This window comes from Candida theae (assembly GCF_024610275.1).
Source record: "Candida theae strain CBS 12239 chromosome Unknown scaffold86, whole genome shotgun sequence".
Classification (NCBI taxonomy): Eukaryota; Fungi; Ascomycota; class Pichiomycetes; order Serinales; family Debaryomycetaceae; genus Lodderomyces; species Lodderomyces theae.
Window position 1 is genome coordinate 1 of NW_026261464.1, and position 25,367 is coordinate 25,367.

General features: G+C 39.2%; 9 protein-coding genes across 9 annotated transcripts; 7 read left to right on the forward strand and 2 right to left on the reverse strand. All coding sequences in view use genetic code 12, as the record gives it.

Moving 5' to 3' along the window:
* Positions 1-2,567: 2,567 nt before the first annotated feature.
* KGF57_004148 (uncharacterized protein) lies at positions 2,568-3,902 on the forward strand (the record flags this gene model as incomplete). Its single annotated transcript, XM_051753627.1, has 1 exon — positions 2,568-3,902. The coding sequence occupies one exon, from the start codon at positions 2,568-2,570 to the stop codon at positions 3,900-3,902; it is 1,335 nt and encodes a 444-aa protein (XP_051607366.1).
* Positions 3,903-5,895: 1,993 nt separating this feature from the next.
* GIR2 (Gir2p) lies at positions 5,896-6,666 on the reverse strand (the record flags this gene model as incomplete). The annotated part of the gene is made up of 1 exon (XM_051753628.1): positions 5,896-6,666. The coding sequence occupies one exon, from the start codon at positions 6,664-6,666 to the stop codon at positions 5,896-5,898; it is 771 nt and encodes a 256-aa protein (XP_051607367.1).
* A 1,144-nt stretch (positions 6,667-7,810) lies between these two features.
* Positions 7,811-8,611, forward strand: NBP2 (Nbp2p; the record flags this gene model as incomplete). The annotated part of the gene is made up of 1 exon (XM_051753629.1): positions 7,811-8,611. One exon carries the CDS (start codon positions 7,811-7,813, stop codon positions 8,609-8,611), a length of 801 nt encoding a protein of 266 aa, XP_051607368.1.
* A 200-nt stretch (positions 8,612-8,811) lies between these two features.
* On the forward strand, positions 8,812-11,988 carry KGF57_004151 (uncharacterized protein; the record flags this gene model as incomplete). Its single annotated transcript, XM_051753630.1, has 1 exon — positions 8,812-11,988. The coding sequence occupies one exon, from the start codon at positions 8,812-8,814 to the stop codon at positions 11,986-11,988; it is 3,177 nt and encodes a 1,058-aa protein (XP_051607369.1).
* An 861-nt stretch (positions 11,989-12,849) lies between these two features.
* Positions 12,850-13,422, forward strand: AHP2 (Ahp2p; the record flags this gene model as incomplete). The annotated part of the gene is made up of 1 exon (XM_051753631.1): positions 12,850-13,422. One exon carries the CDS (start codon positions 12,850-12,852, stop codon positions 13,420-13,422), a length of 573 nt encoding a protein of 190 aa, XP_051607370.1.
* Positions 13,423-14,594: 1,172 nt separating this feature from the next.
* On the forward strand, positions 14,595-15,083 carry CYP1 (peptidylprolyl isomerase; the record flags this gene model as incomplete). The annotated part of the gene is made up of 1 exon (XM_051753632.1): positions 14,595-15,083. One exon carries the CDS (start codon positions 14,595-14,597, stop codon positions 15,081-15,083), a length of 489 nt encoding a protein of 162 aa, XP_051607371.1.
* Positions 15,084-15,489: 406 nt separating this feature from the next.
* On the reverse strand, positions 15,490-16,614 carry KGF57_004154 (uncharacterized protein; the record flags this gene model as incomplete). The annotated part of the gene is made up of 1 exon (XM_051753633.1): positions 15,490-16,614. The coding sequence occupies one exon, from the start codon at positions 16,612-16,614 to the stop codon at positions 15,490-15,492; it is 1,125 nt and encodes a 374-aa protein (XP_051607372.1).
* A 4,046-nt stretch (positions 16,615-20,660) lies between these two features.
* KGF57_004155 (uncharacterized protein) lies at positions 20,661-21,368 on the forward strand (the record flags this gene model as incomplete). Its single annotated transcript, XM_051753634.1, has 1 exon — positions 20,661-21,368. One exon carries the CDS (start codon positions 20,661-20,663, stop codon positions 21,366-21,368), a length of 708 nt encoding a protein of 235 aa, XP_051607373.1.
* A 2,033-nt stretch (positions 21,369-23,401) lies between these two features.
* On the forward strand, positions 23,402-24,997 carry KGF57_004156 (pepsin-like aspartic protease; the record flags this gene model as incomplete). The annotated part of the gene is made up of 4 exons (XM_051753635.1): positions 23,402-23,707; positions 23,834-23,948; positions 24,018-24,638; positions 24,825-24,997. The coding sequence occupies 4 exons, from the start codon at positions 23,402-23,404 to the stop codon at positions 24,995-24,997; spliced, it is 1,215 nt and encodes a 404-aa protein (XP_051607374.1).
* Between the last annotated feature and the right edge of the window lie 370 nt (positions 24,998-25,367).

Here is a 25,367-nt window from a genome sequence, read left to right on the forward strand (position 1 = left end):
ACCACCAGCTTCCCAACCTGTTTCGTAATCATTTTGACAGGCAGTTTCACAGGCAAGTTCAACGTTTTCTTCACTTGCAGCATCACAGGCAGCTTCACTACAGCAGCCACACAGGCACAGAGACGTAGAGGCGCAGAGACGCAGAGGTACAGAGGCATACAGCCACATAGAGAGACTTTTCTGATCTATTTATTTGCAATAGAGTCATTGGAGAAAGGAAGAGCAGTGAAGAGCAACTATTATTGCCTTCTTCACACACTTTTAATGAAGCGTTTGTACATGTAAGTTTGTAACGCAAACAACTTCATTGACATTGTGTGTTTTTCGTCCGTTATAAGACAAGATGGGTGGACATAATTTCTTATTTCCAGGAAAATGCAGCTGTTCAAAGACACGGGAACTATCAATAAGTGATAAGATGGAAATGGCATGATCTCTATATAGTGTTGCTTTCGAGAATACCCCTCATTACTTGCCGCATCTACACGTTCTACAAGTTGGAAATTATCAGTATGGTCTGATACCATCCCTGTGTGTGCTCATTCTTATTGTTTGAAGAGGTAAGTAGAGTATTGTTGTAGTTGCTTTTATTGTAGATTAAATGTACATTGCTTACGTTATGTTATTGAGCCTCAAACGCTAAAAGAATGTACGCACTCAAAGCGTTAATTCTTGAATTTAAACTCTCGGATTTAATGAATAAAACACTGTCAATCTGAAGAAAGAAAAGAAAAGGAAAGAAATTAGAATTTCTGTTTTTTAATTTTTTTTTTTTTAGTTTTTTTTTTTCTTTCGGTTTCGGTGTTAACACCATTTCGGATGCGAATTGCTAAAAGAAAGACAAAAAAAAAATAAATAAGAAATCAATATAAAAAAAGAAAATAATTAAATACCGTCAGGCCCTTTAATTTGCGACATGGATTTAACGCGGGTATAATATGTATATATACATATACATAAATATATATATTGTACATACCTACCTCAATCCCGCTATCATCGACTTCTGGAGACGACAAGAAAGAACAGAGTCTTCAAAGAGGTACGTAAACTCTTGAGCTAGAGCATTCATCAGCTTTCCAAGTTTAAGACTGTTCTGATGAGCTTGGAGTATTGACGGAAAAACGGTCCATATTTTAGTAAGTTCAAACTAATCGATGACTAAAACTTTTGCTAAAAAGTGGCTACTCTGCTCTCAGCCGGTCCGAAGCAAATCAAATCGAATAACCGACGGAGAAAAACAATTTTCTTCTTCTTCTACTTCTTCGTCTTCTTCTTCTTCTTTGTCTTCTTTGTCTTCTTGGTCTTCCCTATTGCGCATTTGTGTTTTCTGCGACATCGGGTTTGTATGTCTTATTACAAACTGTGGTTTCCTTTGTATGTGTAAAAGTAGATGATTTGCATGTATTCGCGCAAAGTGCATATCTGTATGTATGAGTGATTTTTTACGCTTATTCCGGAAAGCTCGATGGAGGAGAGAGAGAAAGAAGGAAAGAAAGAAGAGGTACTTAGAGGGGACTGCGTGCTCTCGTATTCAATAGCAGTTATGGGAGATGCATACATACATACATACATATGTATATATATATATATATATAATGATTGTTAAAGCGGGAATCTTGTACTGTATACTACTCGTTTACTCCCTCTCAGATTTTTCTTTCTCATGAATTCTCCAATGTTCTGTTTTGCTCTTCTCTGATCCACTATTACTTGATGCTGCTATCTTTAGAAGTGCTTCATTTGATTGATTTGACGAGCAATAGTATAGGAGTTGCGCAATTTGCGAGTACCATACTTTTGTAAGGTAGAATTGCGTAGAAGAAATATTTTTGATAGTAATAAATTGATGATATCTTTGCATGGCTCTAGAATCGCGGATAGAGCAACACCGAACTCTCTGTGTACTCCTATTTTATTGTTAACCGTTACACAAACAGAGTAACCATATATATATATATATAATTTTTTTTTTATTAATTTTTTTTTTTATCGCCGATAATTCTTTTGTTTTTTTTTTCTCTTTCTCTTTCTTTTTGAACAATTAGTCAGACTGTGCAACAAAGAGTAAGTTAAGCAGAATACGTAATTAGTGACATCAGTAATCAAACAATATGTATATATATATAATCAACACTAAATCCCACTTCTCTTCTTCTCTTCATATATCAAACAGCAACAGCAACAGCAGTTACTCCCAAACCATATTTATCTCAGATATATATATATATATATATATAAAATCAAAGGTACCACCACAATTTGGAGTTTGGTATACAGAATCTCACTTTTTACCCACGCAACAACACAACAATCTTACTCAACTAGGAGCAGCACCCCACCTTGAGCCAAGTCAGTGTGTTTTACAAGCTATCCCCCCCCTCCACTGCAACTCAATTTTACCCTCTTCCACTGTTCACACAACGACTTCTTCCTATTCCAAACAACTTTGGTATATTTGGCTGCGCGACGCAACCGCAAAAAATCACCACCGAGCGAACGTACAATAATAATAATATACATATTCCAAATCATTACGCGAATATCACCATATCCCTCGTATCACAATGACTGCTTACACTACTACTACTACTACTACTACTACTACTACCACCAGGCCACCACCACATATGTCATTTGCCCAGACTTATATCCTTGCCAGCAAAGTGAGACTGAAGTTGACCAAGGAAGCAGCATCACCAAAATCGTCCTTGCGTAACTTGGTTGTCCAGGCAAATATGTTGGACAATTTGATGGATTACATTACTGAGGAAACTGAACGCAGAAACCATTATAATCAACAAGAGCAAGAACATGGTGTTGATAGACACGTTCAATTTGATATTCCTTCTGAAGTTGCACACAAGTCTGGCAATGATGCGGATAGTGAAGTAGGTACTACTACCAGTTCCCTTTACAAGACTTCTGTCACTGAGTATGAGCTTGATTCAGATTCAGATTCAGATTCAGATTCAGACTCTGACTATGAAGAGGATGAGGAAGAAGAGGAGTTGTATGATGACTATGATGTACAAGAAGAAGAAGAAGAACAGCAGAAGGATGGTAATGTCAGTAACGAGATCAACCAGTTGAATGGTGCCATTTATGAACATGCAGCCATGACTCCCCACATCACAACTCAAGAAGTCAATGACTCTGACTCTGACTCTGACTCGGATTCAGAACAAGATGAAGATATTGAAAATGACACAATGGTTTATTCGTCATCATCGTCGTCGTCTTCTTCCTCAGGATCATCAGATTATGACTCTGATGACTACTACATCTATTCCGATTCCGAGGAAGTTGAAGAGGATGTGGCTGTTGAAGCCAAGATCCCCAGAACTGCATCCATCATGACCACCACAACCACAACCACAACCACAACCACAACCTCAATTGCACACTCTGACACACCAGCTTTGCCAACCAGACCCAGTTATAAGTCATTACCATTTATGAATTTATCATCTGCTACTCCCACAATTTTTGAAGAAGAGGAAGAGGAGGAAGAGGAGGAGGTTGCTACGGATGTGGAAGATTCTGATGATGAAGGAACGATTATTTGCGATTCAGCTCAACCGGAGGACAAACAGATTGATCCAGTCCATCACGACATGCCAGAATTGTGCAATACAACATCGTTGACAGATGATGAGGATGAAGAGTATTTGTACACGCATGCCGAGTTGCATCATGGTCGCCACCACCACCAAGAACACAGCCAAAATCACAAGCACAATTGCAAACCCAGTTACCACCTTCACGACGATAATTTACATCATAAGCTTCCTAGTGCAACAAAGATTACTACCACCACTGCTTTACCTAATGGTAAACCCACTTGTACTCCCATAAGTTTATTCAGGCATGAGAATTTATCATTGGAGCAAATATACTAAAGCACTCACCACCACAATCACTACACTCACTACTCAAAGAAGCTGTCTTTTTGTTTTTTGGGGGCTTTTTTACACATTTACTGATAGAATCTGATAGAGAGTGTTGATTATAAGTTGAACAAAGACAACGATGAAACGTCATAACGATGAACAATGCTTGTTTCTTTTTGTGTTTTGGGGGTATGACTTCATCAAATGGGTCTCAGATGAGATTTTATATTTTTATGTTTACGATTCAATGGTTACGATTACGAATATCATAATGTTGTTGATGATGATGATGATGATGATGATGATGACGATTTGTGATGTCACACGAAATTGTTTATTACTGCTATTGACGCTATCCTACTTGCCACGGTTTACTGCTTGGTTGGTCTCAACTTTTTTATTTTTTATGTCTTGATGTGATTCCCCTTTCAATTCTTCAGTATATATATATATTCTACTATGTTGTTTGCTTTATTTATAGATTTTACTTTTTAACACCAATATATCACGTACAACTTTAGTACAATTAAACAGTAGTTTCCAAATATCTTTGTGTCATTCAATCACAGTGTTTTACGTCAATGCAAAAAAAATTGAGTAATATCAATGATGTAAGGAGTATTGCTATAAAACAATGTGGAGTTGACAATGCATTGGCTATGCTATGACGTGTTTGCGCACTGCTTCTTACGTGTAGATGTATATTATTTTTTTGTTTATATTTTACATTTAGTGTGATTTATTGTTATTATTTTTTCTGATATGCAACACCTTATTTTTGAATTAGATTATCTCAACTCCGAAGTCCGTAGTATTCTATAGTTTGTACCTGAACTGCGCCCCCCCCCCTACCCAAGTCAGTGATTTGACAGGTGGAAGCAGAGGTAGAGATTATAGGAATCAAAACCAACTTCCATTGGCAAACAGATGATGTATTTGCACCACTTACTTTGTGATCCCAAGTTGCATCACTTGACGCACGTGATTTTGCAACTCCAATAACAAATCCGCTCGCATTTTATTTTTCACATTTCGCCATCTTAAATCCGTCAAACCCGTAAAATCCGTGTTATTCTTTAAGAAGTCTTTGCAACCCTACAGAATCACACATGTGTGACATGCAAAGGCTCCTCAACGGGATCGCCTCCATCCCCAGACACTCAGCTGAGAACATTGAGTACACTATACATGACTAATTAACTGCATGCGGTATTACCCCTTTCTGTCCTCTTTTTCCTTTGGGGGGATAATTCAGGGTGGGATTACGCCGATCGGTCATAAAAGTATCTTACCCCACATAAAGAAAGAATAGTAAGACCTCCTCCTTTTTCAGCTTTTGAATAAAAATAAAAAAATGGATACGAGTGTGTAACAGATTGAATGATTTTCTTAAATGACTCAAAAGAAAGATATTTCTTGGCAACGGTCCGAATAAAATGGGGACTTTTGGAGTTACGTGTAAGAAAAAAAAAAAAATAGAGAAACAATGAAGATTTTAACGCCGAGATATGAGGAGTTTACATGATTTTTTTTGCACAGAGGATATCAGGTCATACATTTAACCCCCAAAATTGGGTTAAGCGATCAAGGAGATGCTTTTTCTCTATTTTCCTTTTTTTTTTTCTTGAATACTAAATGCGTTGTCCTCAGGTTCCGTAACCGACAAAACTGTATTGCACTTCATTTGCAGTCGGTGGTGGTGCGAGATGTGATTACATTTTTTGAGCTACTCCTTCTTTTGATTATGGAAAACAAATGTCACTTTGTAGATTGTGACAGTTCATTATGCTCATTACCTTTGTTACCTTTAGTAAAATCTATAAACTTGTACGTTCCAAATGAACAACCGATATGTGGGTAGTAATGCTGGTAGTAAAGCACTCTCAGTGGAAACTAAGGTCTAGAGTTAGCAGATTGACCAAATAATGAAGCCCTCATTGTCATAAAGTTGTCTCAATTCGTGCAAATTCACAATGATTCACCCCCTTCTGCTTGTTCTTCCCTAAACAGATAAACCCTTGACTCCTTCTGCCAATTCGTCCCCTTCAACGCCACCATTACCCTCGTCTTCATCTTCAGTGCCAGCCAATCCACGCTCAAAAATTTGTTTCCCAGTCAATCTTCCCCCGTGCATTTGTTGCATCTTCAATCTATCTTTTTCTTCAAACTTCATCTCTTGTCTAAACTTCAATCTCCATTCGTTATACGATTCACGAGTGACTTTGGTGCCTTGGAACTTTTGTTGTTCAATTCTTTCCAATTCATTGCGTCTACGTTCAAACTCCTTGTTCTTGATGGCCAATTTTTCATTAAACAATGATTCAGCTTCGTCTTTGAGGACAGTGACCAACGTGAACACTGATGGCATACCGATTCCAATCTCGGCTTCCTCGTTTAGTTTTGATAATAGCTTGGATAAATCGCTTCTTTCGTATTCTATAGTCTCTGCCATATTCAACGCAAGTCTAGTTTGTTTCGCCTCTTCATCTTCATCTTCATCATCGTCATCATCATAGTCGTTGCTGCCTCCTTCATTGTCGTATTCGCCATCTTCTTCATCTTCAGCGACTTCGATATGTAGCTCGGGTATCACTTCGGGATACGTGGCTGGATATTTGACCACCAAGTTTAGCGCATGTTTGCGTTCGCTTTCTGTATCTAAATTGACTCGTATTTGAAATTGGGTCTGTGAGTCATTCAAAAACGTAAGTTCATCGGGATATATTGACTGTAATATTTCAATCTCCTGGGTTTGTTCTTCTTTGAAGTCCATAGTGCACACGAAGTCGAAATAGACGTGAAAGAGCTTTACCAAAGCGATGCTTAGCATTGAAGACCAATTTTTTTTTTTCTCTCGAAGCAAGAGTCAAAGCTACCAAGTGAATTTTGGAACAGGATTCTCAATAAAGCGCATCATGTATAGATTCCTACCACGAGCGACATGAACACGCCCTTTCAAAGCATTCAAACCAGTGAATATAATTGCTGTCAAAAAATCGCAGTGCCCTATCACTCGTAGAAACCAACAATACATGCACACTCACCTTGTTGGTCACAGATCTTCAAATGGACATGCCATCACACCACCTGCAATTGGTTGACCACTAAAGAACTAGGGGGCTCAGGATACAGTCCGTGACGGGTAACTGCTTGATTCTTCATGGGACAGACTCCTCTGATAGGAATTAAAAAGACGCGTCAAAAATCCCTTAGAAAACAAAAGCTGGCAACAACGGTCGTGCGACTCTCACGATAAGCCCTACACAATCCACCCGCTTACAGCCACACACTCGAAAGTTCACAACAAACCTATCTACAAAACTAGGCCCTTATCCTCGCTTCTCAATCTTCTCTTTCTAAGCATCTGTAGTACACCCTTCCTCTCATCTCCTACAGGCTTTTTTTTCTGGGTTTGTGAGTGAGTTTGAATGAGTGTGAGTAAGTGAGTGTGTTAATGTGTGTTAATGTGTGACGCAATCTATTAGATCACCAACACTCTTAGACATAGAGAGGAAAAAAAAAAATTGTTTGGTGTTTCAGTTTATGATTTCAGAGAAAAAAAAGAAAAAAAGGTTTCGAATATCATCAACGTACCAAGGAGGTAAACAACATAAGACGCAATTTTCGAGCTTTTACTATAGCTGAATAACAACTCCACCCCATCCATATTTTGCTGTTCAAGGATAGAGAGAGAGAGAGGAGCTTTGATTGTGTGAGTTTCGCCTGTCTGAACTTTTTTTGAATTTATTTTTTTATTATTTTTCGATTTACTATTTTTAGACTAGTCATCAACAAGGAGATAATTAGGACGAATTGCGAAAGGTCTTTGAGAGAAGCATTTCTTTTATTCACGGACCAACCCTACAGCATCAAGAAATCAACTGTACAATATCAAATAAAGACGTGGCATTAAACCAATGGGTCCTCGATTTCCACCAAATACCAAGATAAAAGATTTTGGGTATCCTGAATCACATCCACTACATTATGTAGTCTCCCTAAATCATTCGCGGAGTCTGCAACTACTTATTGAAGATGATGACGAATCTGATGAAGAAGTTCAAAGGTTTTCCGATAATACATCCACGATATCCTCCTCGGACGGCTCGTACCATCGATCGCGACATCATGAAAGCCTAAGACATGATAAGCATGAAGGATACGAATACGAATACGAATACGAATACGACAACGAGGGCCATGACACATATGATGACTATGCAGACTTGGAGGATGACTACGACGATGACGACTATTACGAGAAGGACGAAATAAACTGCGAAGCTCGTGCTATTTTTGATTTCCAGCCAGAGAATGACAATGAAATCGGTTTACTGGAAGGGCAAGTGATATGGATCAGCTATAGGCATGGACAGGGGTGGCTAGTTGCTGAAGATCCTGAAACGGGAGAAAATGGGCTTGTGCCGGAAGAATATGTCGAATTGATTGGACTACTACGTAGAGGGGACCCAGACACGGATGCGGACGCGGAGGACGAGGCGCAGAGGAGAGAAGTTGAAGAAGACGTGGCGAAGCCGTTCTTGCCTGAAATATTAAGAAACGATGAGCCTACTGGAGATGTTCAGAAGTCAGATGATGATTGGGTCGACACCGATTACGAGTCTTCCAAACTGAATATAGATACAATCGAGGACTTGAATGACAAAGAGCTTTTTGTGGATGCATTGGATAAATCTATTGATAAAATGAAGATATGACATGTCGGCAAGGTATAGAAGCAAGGATAATGCGGGTTAAAGATGTATAGTGTAAGTAGTATTATGACCATACTTTGATTTAGTGTCGCGTGTGTGACAAAAATGATGAGCATCATCACAATCTCACAGCTTTTCCACTGAAAAGAAAATAAAAAGTTCATCATTCTAACTCCAAAGTCACAATTGAATCAAATGTGCATATGACAACTACCCATCCTTTGCTCCCGACTCACAGTGAAAACGGTATCACCAACTCGTCAACAACAAGGAGCACACAGAAGAGTGGAAACGAAAATGTGCAGTCCAAACAATCGATTCAGACAACATCAGATCGATCACAACGAGATATCGGTGACCAAGCAGGTACAGGAGGTTCACAGGAACGGAGAATACAACTGAACGGTAAACATCGTGTTGGTTCCTCGGATGAGACTCATGATGGTGCTTGTTCTCAACCAAAGAATAAACTACCCGAGTTAGCAAATTGTTTTGAGGTATGCGGGACGGAAGAAGTACAATCGCAGCAAAAGCAACAAACAAGTCACAGATCAAGTATCAATGAAGCCAACCTGGCAGATAAGAGCATAGTATCCGGCAGCTACTTAGACGCATTTCTTGACTCTAATAAAGCATCGCGGCGGCCCGCTACGAGGAATAGAGCTTCCACTCGACCTGACACACAATCAACGACCAGAAATCCCCCATTAACAGGCAGTGCCTTTGATGAAACACTTGGTTCTGATGACGCATTGGGGAATTTGGCTATTGCTCAGTCCGTCCCTCCTTCGACAACCCCGCAACTTCAAACCACAACCACAACCACAACCAATACCAATACCAATACCAATACCAATACCAAAAGACGTCGCTTGTCAAAAACAGAATTGAAAGAAATGGAACTTACGGAGAATAAGAAGCGTAAAAGGAAGATGCGTTTACGACCTGAGAAAGAAAAGGAAGTGCAGCACAGTGAACACAAGAGATTAAAGAATAGGCAAATCGAACCCAACAAGAGAGCTCAAACACAAGCAAGACTCGAAGCCAAGCGACAAGAAAAGCTACAGGAAGAGTTGGAAGATAAATTGAAGAAGCGGATAGTGAAACTTGAGAGGTATTTAGAAAATGGTCGGCTTTTAAATCGACTTGATCGTGATGCTGTTAATAAGGAGTTGGCGGACTGGAAGTCAGAATTAAACAAGTTACCACAAGAACGCATCTCTTTAGAAAAGTTTAAAGAAAGACTGCGAAGAAAGCTCAGGTGTAACAGCAAGGATGAACCAAATTCTGAACACCAATCGGCAACCGGCGAAATGGTGGTCTTAGAAGAAGACGATGACAATGGTGCGCAACTGCAGAACATTTTAATGCGGGAAAAGAAACATAAAAGGGTAGCTGAACGGGAAGAGCAACGTCAACTCAAAATGGCCAGGAAGGAAGCGAAGTTTGTTGAAAAGGTTCAAAAGAGGCTCAGCAAAAATTACGCAAAAGAGGTTACAGACCGACAGAGAAGGATTGCAGTGCTTGAAAGAGTATTTTCAAATTCGAGAACCAAATACCGACTGGACATGCCTCAACTATGGGAAGAATTATACACTTTGAAGCAAGAGGAGCAAGAAAGACTCATTGAGGAATACGAAAGCGGGGGACTTGGGGATGCCACGCAACTACTGCTTTTGCCAGTATTTAGCCCAGTGCATCAAGAAATTGTCAATAGAGACATTAAAGTTATGAAAAGGGAGATTCAGAGCATTGAACCTAAGGTGCGCAATCCAAGAGGTTGCCATGATTTAACTGCTTTGAACGAAAGACTCGGCAAATTAAAGGCAGAGTGTGAGAAACTCTTGGGAACCAATTATGGTTGTTGGTTTGAAAATGTTGGGGAAACTAGTGGAATCGATTCCAAAGATAACACAGTGTGTGAAGACCACCTAGTGCTAACAAAGGATCAACCATTCCGACTTCCAAATGAAAACTACATCAAATTTTATAATCGAGTTGTTGGTGAAACCTTGGACCCAACGAAGTCCATACCAGAATTACCATTATCGGCACTGAAAGTCTCTTACGACGGAACATACCCTAATGATGCTAAGTACCCTGGTCAGTTTTGGACGGGAGAGCAGAAGGAATTGTTCTTCACTTTACTTGCGAGGTACTCGATACATCAATTGGATATGATCAGCCTACACATGGGCAAGTCTGAGTTGGAAATTATGACCTATTACAATTTGTTGAAACGGGAGTTGAGCAAGTTAAAAAACGGAGCTCGTCGTAGCGGTAAGCCTGGTTTGAAGAAGTGGGATTACCGGCTAGTGCAGTATGAAGAGATCCCTGCTGCCTATGAGATGCTGAAGTATTTCACCAAACTTGAAGACGAACAAAGCTTGTTGATTGATGCTGATGAAAAGGTTCAGCTAGGCTCAGCTCATGTCGACACGGATGCTTGTCGGTTACTTAATAGAAATCACATGCGGACAATGTTTGGCAGGACGTGCGCTGATGATACTTGCCATATTATGGAAGATCTAGTGAAACAAGTGACAACTAATATATTGGTAAACATAATCAACGCGAAGACAACAAAGAGTAACAACAATGACTTGGAGGATGAATCTAAGAGGTGTTGCATTACGATCCTTCCTAAAAATGTCAAGTCGGCCTTAACTCGCTTGGGGTACCCAAATTTAAACGCAATATTCAACTGCAACAACCCATATGTGAAGAAAGTTTACACAGAGAAGTACGGACAGCACCGTTGGTTCAATAACCTCAGAGACATTGTTTCTGTTCCAGCGTTTGCCAATTTGGTTCCTGCGCCTCAAAAGCCCACAATTCGTACGATCCATAACTTGAACCAGTATGATCGTGACCTAACGACTGATGAGGACACAATAGATGAAGAATTTGAGTCCAATTTGTTTGAGTTGGAAACCAAGACCATTGATGAGCATGATTTATTGGAACTGAGAATGTATGAGCATGCATTGTTGATGATGTTACTTGATCACGAGACTGATGTTTCAGCTGGTGACCTCAAAAGGTTGAAGCGATGGGAAAGGGAATGTAGCCAAGAGGAGAAAGAAATGGCTGGAGGAGTCATGGGCAGTGTTGTCGATGTGGATGCCAGTGACGAGAGAAGTGATGACCAAATTGGCGATCATGCTGATCTGGCCGATGCGTTGAAGATGTACTCACGGGACTTTGCTCGGTATAAGGGTGTAGAAGAGGAGACAAGAGCAGCGAGAACCGCTAACGAGACCGATTTTGAGAAGGAGCAACTGCCGGTACTAAGTGATGGTACATTGGAAAATTTCGACGATGATAAGGCTAGTATAGAGGGAGTCTTTGATGGGTTTTTCGTGAGGCATTTCTCGTAGAGAGTAACTTTTGCGAATCGGCCATCCAGAGCAATACGGAAGCCTAGACTGATGAGCGTCGTGACGAGGGCTAGACTTTCAATTCACTGAAGCTTCCGCTGGTGCAGCGAGCTACAAACACGAATACAATTATAGCATGTTCCCAATTGAGAGACAGATGCAAGCGGATTTTACACCCTCTTGTGGTGTTGCTTGCCACATAGTTGCAATTGAAGCTACTGCTACATCGATATTTGGTACTGTGGGACTTTGGCCCGTTGACTTAATTCGTCAATGAATCTCTGGCTCCCGCTGTGTTACGTTCATAAAAATCATATTCAACTGTCGTAAGGACAGAACTGGTGATGCAGTAATGTCAGTTGGGACTGGTTCTGGAGAAGGGGTAGCAACAGATTCAGGATCAGAAAGTATAGCAAAAGACATATTGTATATATATACATAGCATATAGACACCTTAAGAATAATATATATTCCTTGAAGATCAGAAAAAATCAGAAAAGATTATGAACTTGAGAACAAATTAAAATTGGGAAATTCAATTCCTAATTTATAGTGTTGATGAGACTGCGCACAAAAGATGAAACCCGTGTGGCCCTGCTGGTAACAGAACTCTTCTCTGAAGTTCACCAGTGCAAGGATTATATGAAACTAATTGCAAACCTAATTTAGGTTGCGAATAACATTTTCTTGACGAGGTCGTGTGTTACAAGAAACTTTAAAGGATTCCTTGAATTACCATAAACAGTATGTGCGGATTTATCCGAGAAATTGAACATTGATAACCAGCAAAATCCATTCAGACTACATAAGTGCCTCATTCTTTCACCACCCCCAACTCAAAGCGTATTTTTTTTTTTTGCAATGACACTTGCACAAGGCTCTCCATTTCCAGAAGGCGTGAAATTCGCATACATACCAATAAACACTGACGACACCAGACTCATTGACCCCCTTGTTTGTCAACAACCACTACCACTAAAGCTCGATGAAGTAATTGGCTACTTATCCACCACACCACAACACAAGATTCTCATCGTGTCAGTGCCTGGGGCATGGACACCCACGTGCGGAGAAGTCCACGTACCTCCATACTTGCAAAACCTTGCATCATTGGGGGCCAAAGGGATCGGATGTGTTATTGTCCTTGCTTCAAACGATCCATTCGTGGTTAATAGCTGGGGAAAAGTGTTGGTTAAACAGTTTTACAATGTTGAAGATAATGCCAAAGGTGTGATGCCGAAAGTCATATTTGCTAATGATGTTGGCGGTTTTAGTCGTGAGAATGGCTTGGCTATGGATGCGGGTGGGTTTTGGAGGAACAAGAGGTATGCTGTTGTTGTGGATGCTAAGACGAGGAATGTCGAGTACCTTGGTGTTGAAACTGAGAGAAAGGTGGACAAGTCTGGGTATGAGACTGTTTTGGCGAAATTGTGAGTAGGAGAGTGTAGAAGAAACAATGCATACAGAAGATTTGCATACTTGTGGATACACTCTGGAGGCAGATGCGATTTCGCAGTAGCTTGACAAAGGCTGATTTTGTTGAAGGATGGTAATTCAAGGAATCTAATACAAAGTTGTTGTGGTGTTCGTGTGGTAGAAAAGTCACGTGCGTGTTCAAGTTTCTCTTAGGAATGTGGGGATGTGTTGCTGCAACAACTCTGTTGATAAGGCTACATCGGTTTCATCCTACTGTGCAAGGTTTATTTAAGAAAAATATAAATAGGGATTCTATTTCTCCACTTAATTCTTCAAATTATATTGGAATAACTAATAAAAGATTAGTTTTTCATTATGTCTTCAACCAACTCTCTATCTCAACAGACTGCTGCTTCAGAGGTGACACCCTCGAGTCCTTACGACAATCAGCTGCTTGAATAAGCATCTCCACCGTCAAAGAGAGACCAACCCAAAAGGCTTCAACAACGTTGTACAAGAGTGTGTTTCCCACGTTTCTTCCATAATTAGTCTTTGTAGTGTATATAGTTATTTAAACAAAATGTCTGTCTGGTCAAACGAGCTTGCGTAGGGTTCTTCTCATAATTACGTAATTGTCGGTGTGAGTAAAATGTACTGCATACAATTATTGTAGAGAAAAAGAATTGTGTTGACCAAATTCTGTTGGACACACATACACGCACACGTAGAGACAGGCAGACAGACAGACAGACAATTAATCTTCAATGTCGACTCCTGTAATTGACCACGTCTTTTGAACCCTTTTCCTACTTTTTCTCCCCCCCCCCAAACCAACTTTGTTCAAAAGCTTAGAAGCCAATGCATTTGATGAGTATGACGGGTCTGTCATGTGATCTCCTACAATTCGAACAGAACGAAGCAAAACCCTTCAAATTGTGGATGTCGAGTGTGGGAAAGTTTTGTGTCTGAAAAAAAATTTTGTCCGACATATAACCTCACACTCTCCCCTTCTCTTCACACAAATTCCATCTCACTCTCAATTCCTTTGCTGTAAAGCGCCGAAATTCGTTTGGATACGCCATCATATTTCCCATCAATTGGGTTTTTCTGTTCTTTTCGTTTTCCCACCGACAAACTCAATTCACTCAATTGCAATTGATTCAGAAATAAACAGAAAGCAAATTATCACAATGACCAACGTATTCTTTGATGTTTCCGCCGACGGCCAACCATTGGGCAAAATCACCTTTAAATTATACGACGATGTTGTTCCCAAGACCGCTGAAAACTTTAGAGCATTAGCCACTGGCGAAAAGGGCTACGGCTACAAAGGATCCATTTTCCACAGAGTCATTCCTCAATTTATGTTGCAAGGTGGTGATTTCACCAACTTCAACGGAACTGGAGGTAAGTCTATCTATGGAACCAAGTTTGCTGATGAGAACTTTGCCAAGAAGCACGACAGACCAGGTTTGTTGTCGATGGCCAATGCTGGCCCAAACACTAACGGATCGCAGTTTTTCGTTACTACTGTGCCTACTCCTTGGTTGGATGGTAAGCACGTTGTGTTTGGTGAGGTTACTGATGGGTTCGATGTTGTTAAGAAGATTGAGTCTTTTGGATCTGGAAGTGGTGCCACTTCTAAAAAGATCACCATTGACAACTCTGGTCAATTGTAAGTGACGCAATAAAGAAAGAAGAGAACCGATGCAGAACGTTGGTTTCACGGCTTTTGGTTGGTGTGTAGTTTGACTAAATTAAAAGAACGGATTTTTGCGTGTTGATATTGGCCCTACTTGTAGACTCTGCTCGATTTTGTGGTGGGATGTGGTGTGCATTTGTTGCCATTATATCCTTTTGCTAGGACCGCTGGGTATTTGCAAACAATAATATTTGACACACTCTCTTTTGTTTGCTTGGAATAAACATACTATACAAACCTGTCATCCAACATTTCTCTATGCCTGCTACTTTGCAAAATGAGGCGTTTCAACTCGGTTCGCAACCTCATAAGCACACCAAGAAAACTGCACGTAGATTCATAGGTGATATTCCATAAAGAAGTAAAGGTGTATTGAGAGAGAATTAGTACAGACACATAAATACTAAATCCACTATCATAACCATGTAGCATACTGACATCATTAGTCTGCTTCCACAATCTGTGCGTTGTAATGGCAGTGATGTAGGTACACTCTTGTTTCTTATTGGTGGACCCTTTTCCAAATCCACCTTTGAATCCTGTTCTTCTTCTTCTTCTTCTTCTTCCTCTTTCTCTTCGTAAACGCTAATCAACTCATAAATGACATACTGGTAAATAAGGTATAATTTTTGCGAATAAACTGCAAGTAAATAGAACCAACTGAGGGTATCATCTGAAGTGAAGTAACCAAAAACAGTTGAAACAGAAACAGAGGTAGCAGTAGTAGCAGCAGTAGTAGCGGTTGCAGTATTAGCATTTGAAGACGCAATAAATGGCACGTTAATAAAAAGAAACGAATTGGTGATGAAAAAAGGCAAAATGTTATTATTGCACTCTTTTAAAAGTTTGTAAACTGACTTGTTTTTGGATGATGAGGTACTTGAAGAAATGAATAAAATGACAAACGGTAAAACCAACTGAAGTGAAGCAAGAACTTGCAACAAACGGGGAAACTGATTGAAGTAAAAGTACATAAAACAAGTAGCAGCTGCCAATTGCATTATGAAAATGGACAATTCTTGGAAGATTGACAGTCCTGTAGTGGCTTGTTGCTGACGCAGTTTGTTTCTGTTTCTGTTGCTGATGCTGATGCTGTTGTTATAGTTCATCATGACAAAACGGTAGATAAATACAAGATTGACGAAATTAGAAAGGAAATCACAGAAATAGTCATCAAAAACAGCAGTCATAGCCGCTGCTGTTGCTGCTGTTGTTTCGTCACGGGTGTATGAAACTGGCTCACCGTTTATAGAACCATTTACAGGGTACTCTTCCCTCTCCCAGTCCACCAGCGCTAATGCAGAAGAAGAAGTAGTGGATGATGATTGGGCTATTATAGGGGACATCAACAATGTGGAGCGTAGTAGATGTACTGCAACAAATGTGATGATGATTGCAGAAGATACTATGGGGTTGTGTAAGCCATTGCACAAGTACTTGTTTAGTATATTGATGAACTTGCGATGAAGGGGAGTAACATTAATAGTAGTAGTGGTAGTGACTGCCATTATGGTCAAATTGACTAAAGTGTTGACTAAAAAGTGGACGCAAGTGGTAAACCGAAGAAAAGATGGCTTTATAAGTAAGTTGTTGCTGTTGATATTTTACAAGATTCTTTTCTAGTAGGGGGTTTATATATGATATATATATATATATATACATATCGTGTGTACAGTTATATATATCAACCATTCAATGTAAATCCCTGTTATACTTAATAATATTACACAAGAAGAAGAATAGCGAGGAAAAAGAGGGCAACGTGGGCTTTTCTCTCTTTGGTCTCTTGTTCTGATACTTTTTACACAAAGTGCACGTGCGCCTGCACAAACTAAAACATACATGTCATACTATTATTATTATAACAGTAGTGATACTCCTCAACTAATAACTAATAATATTCTTAGACTCATAACCAATTTCAATACAAGATGTTTTACGAATACCAAAAACACGTTCTTGTAAAACTAGGTGTAAGTCGCTACTACTCTTGATCTTTAGTGTATGGAACAGTCCATGTATAAGTATATTATAGTTGTGTACGCATGTATACTTAGTAACTTCATACATGTACATACCTACAGTCTATATAGTTGAGAACCCTGAAGTTGTTGATGTTGTTGATGAAACTAAAAAATCTTTGTAAAACAAAAAAGTGTAAATAAAACTAAAACAATAGCAGAGAAATAAAATAAAAATAAATTTAATATTACACCACGTGCTCACTTTGAGTAAGTTAACTGACACAAGCAATACTTATAATACTCATACACATATATATGCACTATTTCTTAAAATATATTGAAGTTATAAGGCATTACTACTACTACACCAATAGCTATTACTAACTAGTAGTGTGGTGTACTGCCTAAAACAGCAGTATCCACTGATTTATTTTTAAGCAATTATACATCAACGATCTACAATAGTAATACAAAAAGCCCTCAAACTTACTTTGCTCCCTCTTTTTGTATAAATGTCACACGACATCTTCATCTCCATCTTCGTTACCATCGTACGCCTCACCCAGAATTGTGGCCTTTTAGGCTACTATACTACACCAGTCTTGCTGAACAGTCGTTAAACAGATCCTCTCCCTCCACTGTTGAGTTAAACTAAGCGAAACAGGAACCAATATAAAGAAAAGAAGAAAAAAAAAAGAAAGTTTACTCTCACAGTAAGCGCATGAATTGATAGTGGTCCGCATTTACGACGACTCTTAAGCTAAACTTTTTTACAACTATTCTATTCCCAACATAATTGCACAGTAAAGTTATCTGTACGCACTTTTAACAGGTGAAGTTAGGGATTTCTGACACAAAATCTTTATAGCTGAGACGATAATAAACCAAGTGGTTGAATTGAAGAAAAACTTTGTTATGCATCTCACCCCACACACACAAACAAAATTGCAGATCGTCAAGAGTGAAACCGAAGAAAAAAAAAAAATATAACCAGAGAGTGACTAAAATGCCAAAGGCGGATGTGCATTGTTTCCTTTCATTTTCTGTGTACTCGCTTCGTCTCACTCATTCTCAAGCATGCTTCACCGGTGAACGTAGAAACCTTGGCCATTTTTGTTTTTGAAGATCTCTTGTTTTCTCCAATATAATCTCTGTGTCAGAAGTGAAAGGGTTTACTATTTTGCGTCTAATTTGATATAGTATATTCTCTAAGCGGAAGCAAATTATGTATACGCATATTGCGTTTATGTGATGTTGCAAGTTTTGTAGATCAAGAAAGCAAAAGACGTAATGCTATTCAACCTCAAGTTCTGTGAACGAGTGGTGGTGATGGTGGTGGTGGAAACTTTGGTATAATTTCCCATCTTCTTTTGGATACGATCACTACAATTCCCGAGCAAAGACAAACACCTCTCTGAGAAGTCATGTTGTCATCACAAACAATTCTCTAATTTTGCTTGCAGAAGAGAGAGAGAGAGAGGATATTCTATACTGTTTTTGAGGTTCCACATATGGTCGATATTCTTGGCAACAGTTGAAGAAAAGCAGACTATATTGACACAAAACAACGTACGACAGATAGAAACAAAGTCTCTTGTTTTCCATTTGCAAGACTCACACGAGTACTGTCTCTGTGTACAAACAAACACACCCCTTTACAAATCATTCACACTCACACGAGTACAGTTCTTTGTCATACCGACTCACAAAGAAAGACATCTATCTTTCTTCTCTTGATGTGTTATTTTTAACTTTTGTCACTTTAGTTCAGGTTCTGTTTCACTACGCAAAGGACAAGATATGTGTATGCTATATATAGAACTTGAATGTAAAAGCAGGCGGTAAGATGAAGAGGAGGAAGAGGAGGAAAGGGAGGGGAGGCTGTAGTGTTTGCACAAAGAGTTTTGCACTAGAATGGATAGGGAAAGGGGGTACCGTTGCACCACAAGGTACACCATGCACCCGCTCTAGTCCAAGTTTTTTTAACAATAGGGGAGGCACTGCTTGTTCATCTCGTTGCTGCTTGTATTCTCCACAACAGTGGTGGCTGATAATATATGTACGCTTGTGCATAGCCACATACCTATTTATAGTTTTCATCAAAGGTAGACGGAGAAGGAGGGACAGAAAGATCTATCCATATTCACCAAACGTGTCTATACCTTTTGGCAATGCGAAAATTACCTCATTGAAGTACAATGGGTATGCTAAATATAGATCAATATGCCTTTGTCTTTGTCATCTTTTAAATTATGCATTAATGGCCACATAACTAATGGAGGGGGGGGGGAATGAGGGGGGGCTTAGATCGTACAATTTGTGAGTGGCAAGACTATATTGGGGTATGATCTATAACATGCTCATTCTTTTCTAAAGAAGTCAATGGACGGATACTCTGGATAAATCTGGGTAGAGTGATATGATTTGCTGTTCTAATCTCTCAAATGTGCAACATACGGCAAAGAGTCACAGGGTAGTGTAAACTGTTATGTGTGCGGCTTTTTTCTTGGCCCTGTCTCTCTCTCTCTCGTATAATCCCATCGCTAAATTTAGAAACAAAAGAGAAAAAGAGAAACTACACAAACCATAATAGGGGAACAGAATAGAACAGAACAAAAGAGATTCTAGTTGAATCCAGTGACTCAACTCCGTATCTGGAATAGTACAAAGACTTTTGCAACTTTGATGACGTTGAGGACTATGTAGTTAACTTCCTCTCTTTCAAAAGTTATATATAATTCTTCTCCTATACGCCAAAAGAAAAAAAAGAAAAAAAAAAAAGAAAAAATAAAAAGAATACGAATTTCTATAATTAGACTAACTGTAGTAACAAATGAGCCACAAAAAGCAGTGTCGTACTTCTTCACTTTACTTCTACTGGTGGAAAAAAAATTTCCCTCTCAATTAAATTGGCCATCATTACAGCCACACTTCTGGCTTAAGCACGGGTCGTTTATCCTGACGACCTTTGGGTGGGAGTGGATATTGTGTTTGTCTAAGAAGTGTATAGACAAGACTGCGCTCTGCTTTGTGGCTGATACATACATCTTACTGTTGCTTATCATCTCATGTAAATTCTTTGACACGTGGGAACAGACAATAAGAGCGTGTGGGTTTTTTTTCTAGTGTCAACGCCATTTCTATTAATAACAACCACAATACAATGTAAAGGACACACACAAGACACAGTTTACACAAACAATGTTCCCATCATCAACCATGTTCACAGAAACAACTTCATACTCTTTTTCATTTCTTTTTTTATTTTTTATTTTTTATTTTCATTTCTTTTTTTTGTTTTTGCTAAAATTATACTCACTAACGTATGGGTTTTATATAAATACACTGTGGATATCCATAATGTCATGACATTTATAGCCCCTCTGTCAAACTTGTTTGGAAACCATTTGCCTGGTAGATCATATATGCGTTCACACACCACCACTACCACCATCTAAGATCCAACTATTGAAGTAATACATTCCTTTACAACACCTTAATCTTCTTACACAATCAGAAACACGTGCTTGACTTTACATAAAACTTTCCCTCATTTTCCTTCGTCATATTATATATCACATCAGTCCAAAATGAGTTCAGAAGAAGCAGGGTGGAGCAATATACAACAAGATGTGTATGAGAGTTATCTACAGTCATTGACATCATTCCATATACCAACGGAATCAACAATCAAATTGTACATATGCCAATTTGTCAGTTTACTATTTATTTTAAGGTATTTCAAACTAAACAACTACAACAGGTGCAGTTTTTGTACTGGAATGAAGATTGCACTTGAAGTGCTTCTTTTCTTTTCAGTCAATGCTGCCTGCCTATACGTTATAATCAATGACGGGTCACAATGGATTACCCTTGATTTGAAGTACGCCATTGCAATCCAAGTCGCCATCATATACGGACTATCTGTCGTTGATCTACTAGTTGCACTCGCCTCAAGTACCACCACCCACCCACCTAAAGCCCAACCACTTTTAAATCAAAATGTAATACTTGGCACTCGTCTATTGCCCCACGACCCAGCATGGGTCAAGTATCTACGCCACTTGAATGACGATTTCCTCAAAATCATACTAAGTTACAACTTCATCATCATAAATGACCTTCAAATTAGTACAGCAGGAAAATTAGTAGAGCTTGCAATGAAGTTGATTTGTTTGTGCATTATGCTACGTTATGAATTTCATGAAGATGGGGATAGTGTTGATGATGGTGTTGATGACGCGAGTAATAGTAGTACTGAACTGAATAAAGTACTCGAAACTCAGGAAAAAGTTTGACAAGAAGGGCAAACATGAATCCTGTATATCTACATTTCCCTCGCCAATTATGTGTTGCAGGACAAAACAGAATAGGAAAACTTGTACAGAGCAAACATTTAAAGACGCTTTTTAGTTCCACTTTTCAGTTCCACTTTTTAGTTTGNGATTTTAAGTACTCATGTGATGCCCACTCATTGTCTTCAAGCGAATTCAGTGAAAAGGTAAAAGAAGAGTCAATCACTGGGAGATACTTCCTCTCAATCAGAATTCATAATATTGTAATCTCTCTCTATACTCCACTCACTGAGCTGGAACCATCAAGTCAGAAAATCGAAGGCGAGCCAGATAAAGAATAGTCATTGGGGACTGTGATTTCCATTCCGCATTCCATTGCTCCACAAAGCTTCCGTGTTTGTGTTCGTGAATAGTAGATGGTGTCCCCACAAAGAGAGATTCCTGTGCAAGAGAGTACTTGTAAGTGTTTGGATTCGTTGCAACGGGAGTGCCTATGAAGCTCTTTCCTTTTGACTACAGTTGCTTTCTGTTTCAATGATGATCGCTTCCTCTTGCCCATTTCATTCACTTAGTAACGTCAAAAAATAAAAAGAAAAAAGAAAAAAAAAAAATACCACTTTCGGTTAATGTTGTCCTATTTTCGGATTACATCGTTTCTTTTTCTCCAACTGTTGGATTGCTTCTTTGACTAGAGAGTGGAGTCGCACGACGTATTCATTAGTAGGTTTTACTACAACTTGTATACATTTCTCTATCGTTGTAGATACTTATCACATTTCCGTGAATGAAGCTTAAGAGGTCGCCTGTTTGGTCAAAACTTTCACTAAAACAAGGAAACATTCGGTATCTTGCCAACTTTAAAAAAAAAAGAGACTTTTGCCGCTATATTATTTGATTCTAGATTGTCATACATGGAGATTGCACTCTCTCGAATATCATTATAGAACAGTTTGAACTCCGAGTATTTTGTGTTTTAAACAAAAGAATCCGGAGTTTGTACTTGTGTAATACACATTCTGTGCGGATATAATATTTACCTCCGCTTCGGATTAATTTCAAAAATAATATGAAAAAAATAATACCAATTGGAATAATTCAGTCTTTATATTCATGTTTTCCTTGACTAGGAAAAGTGTTGTTCCCAACGCAGTGGAATAGAGAGTAAGCACTAACATACCTTGAACCTTTCACGTCCACAGAGTAGACCCAAGAGCAACCATGGGGGGGAAACTTACATTTCTTTCCAAAACCACAATCAATGAAGAAACAAGCACTTGAAAACCGAGGTGCAGTTCCAAAGTACACAAAATGAAGCAGAAGAAAGTGGCAGGGACAGTGAAATAGTGACGTAACTTTACAGCAAGTGTCGGAACTGCCTCGGACCTACATTCTTTTTCTCTCGTAAACGTGGGCAAGTAAGGTATTTTTTGCGTGAGAGTGGCTTTGGTTTGTCCAACTCACCACACAAGCTCCCGAAAAGCATTTGTTTACTTCCTCACGAGCAATCTTGCAACACATCGTTGCTAAACTGTACTTGTTTCTAGCCATATATACTATCAAAGCAACAATGATATGATATACGATATATCACAATTGATGCAAAGATTAGTGAAAAGCAAGCAAAGAAAGCAATGGAAGAGAACGTCAACTACTAAACAGTCTGTGAGCATCCTATTAGCCAAGAAATAAAATTGTTCTAACGTACAAGCAAAAACAATTATATGTGTGTATGGCAATGGTGCTCTTTTACGCTTGTGCCATTTCTGTGCATATATATGACACAAACTGAAACAAAAACTATTCTAATTTTTTTTTAGAGGGACAAAAAAAAAAAAAAAAAGAAATAAACGAAACCCCCCCCCTCCCCTCCAACTTCACAAAACTGATTTGCATTAGACTACTGCAAAAGTTTTCAAGCGTCAAAGTGACAGCAACGATAAAGTCCATTAAGGCATTAACATATGTACGTATATTAAATACATCTCGAGAAACGTCTTAACCTTCTCTCCTCTTCTATTTCTCCCAACATCCTCAAGATGAAGTTGACCCATAGTATTTCACTCGCTGCTGCCGCATCTTTATTTCCATTATTTCAAGTCTCACAAGCTTTGCCCACTGACACATTAGCAGGAAGTTTCAAAGTCAACTTCAATGTCAAAAGAGGTGAAAATTTGCCTTCTGTTGTTGCTGGTTCTAGAGCACACGCTAAACGTGCCAACCAAGATGGTGCTGTGGAAATGACATTGAAGAACCAAGAAATTATCTACGTTGCTGAATTGGCAATTGGATCTAATGGAGACAAAGTTGAAGTGCATGTAGATACTGGAAGTTCCGATCTTTGGGTGATGACAAGTGAAGTCGTTACATTGTTTCTCTTGGGTAAATGAAGCAGTGACTTTGCCCTCCTGTTGCTCAGTTTGAATAGCACCTTGTCGTCCCTTTCTGGTGGTGCACCTCACCCTACTGAGAGTCCACCTTTGGGTGATTCAAGTGACAACTCAACTTCAAGTTCTAGCTCTGCTGATGCTGCAGATGGTGGAGACAGCAACGACTCGGGTTCCAAAACTTGTACTGGGGTACCATGTAAGTTGTGACCACGAAGAGTTAGTAAGGTGAGGTTACTAAGTGACACATTCTTGACCATGTACGGAGACCAAACTTATGCATTTGGAACTTGGGGTTACGATACTGTCAAGATTGGAAATGTGTCAGTCTCGGATGTCGCTTTCGCTATTGCTAATTTGACTTCAAACGATATCGGCGTTTTGGGTATTGGTTTACCTGAAATTGAGTCTGTGGCTAGTTATGAAAACTTGCCATACAAGATGAAGACCGATGGTGTTATTAAAAAAGTGTTGTATTCATTGTACTTGGACCAGAAAGATGCCAGTACTGGTTCAGTCTTGTTTGGTGCTATTGATCATGCCAAGTACGAAGGCAAGTTGGAAACATTGCCAGTTTCCAAGAACGCAAAAGGAAAGTATGCCGACTTGATTGTTGACATTCAAGGTTTGTCCGTTACTGATGAAGGTGAAACAAGAGCAGTTAGTGAAAATGCATCCCGTGCTCTTCTTGACTCCGGTACTCCTTTGTCCCGCTTGTTGCCTGAAGAATTTGTCGAATTGGGAGACAAGCTCAATGGTGAATTTGATGAAAAAGAAACTGCATTCAGAGTCGATTGTGAATTATCCAAATCGAATGCCACTTTCGACATCCGTTTCGGTGAGCTGACCCTTCGTGTGCCGGTAAGTCTGAACCAACAGTTACTGTTACGTTGATCAACACACAACCCACAATGTGGTCAGACAAAGGACGAGAATGAAACCGCATACCACTTGTTTGGAGACAATATTTTGAGAAGCGCTTACATTGTGTATGACTTGGAAGATAAAGAAATCAGCATTGCGCAAGCCGTCTATACTGATTTTCTTCTATAACTTCAATAACCACTTTTGTGAGCAATGGTTTTGAGTTCGAGACGTACTGGTGACTCAAACACTTCGACTGGTGCTGCTGGGTCAAATGGAAGCTCTCCTTCTGCTGTTGGACAAGTTAATGGCGGATTGTCCATGTACAACTTTTCTTGGTTGTCGGTAATTGTCACCTTGGCCATCCAATTCAGCTTGTTGTAAGTGCAATAAAAGGAGGCAGTAAGTTGTGTGATTTTGAAGACACTGTGATGATCTATAAAAACATTTCTTGTAGAGATTGTGTATTCGTTTTGGTTGGACAACAATTAGGAAAGAACAACTAAAACAACCTTCAACATTCAAATACAGATAAAAGATGCGACAAGGCTATGTATAAGATCATGGTGTTTGGCAGGAATAGGAATAGGTGTATTCTGAAACACTTACTAAACTGATAAGAGTTTCAGAGGATGATTCCCGAACCTGAAACATGTATCACTAATGATTCAGGTACTAAACCTTTTTTAGAGTCTTGAAGTATAAAGGTGGGTCTTTTCCCCTTTTTCTATATAGTTCTATTTTCATATAATCA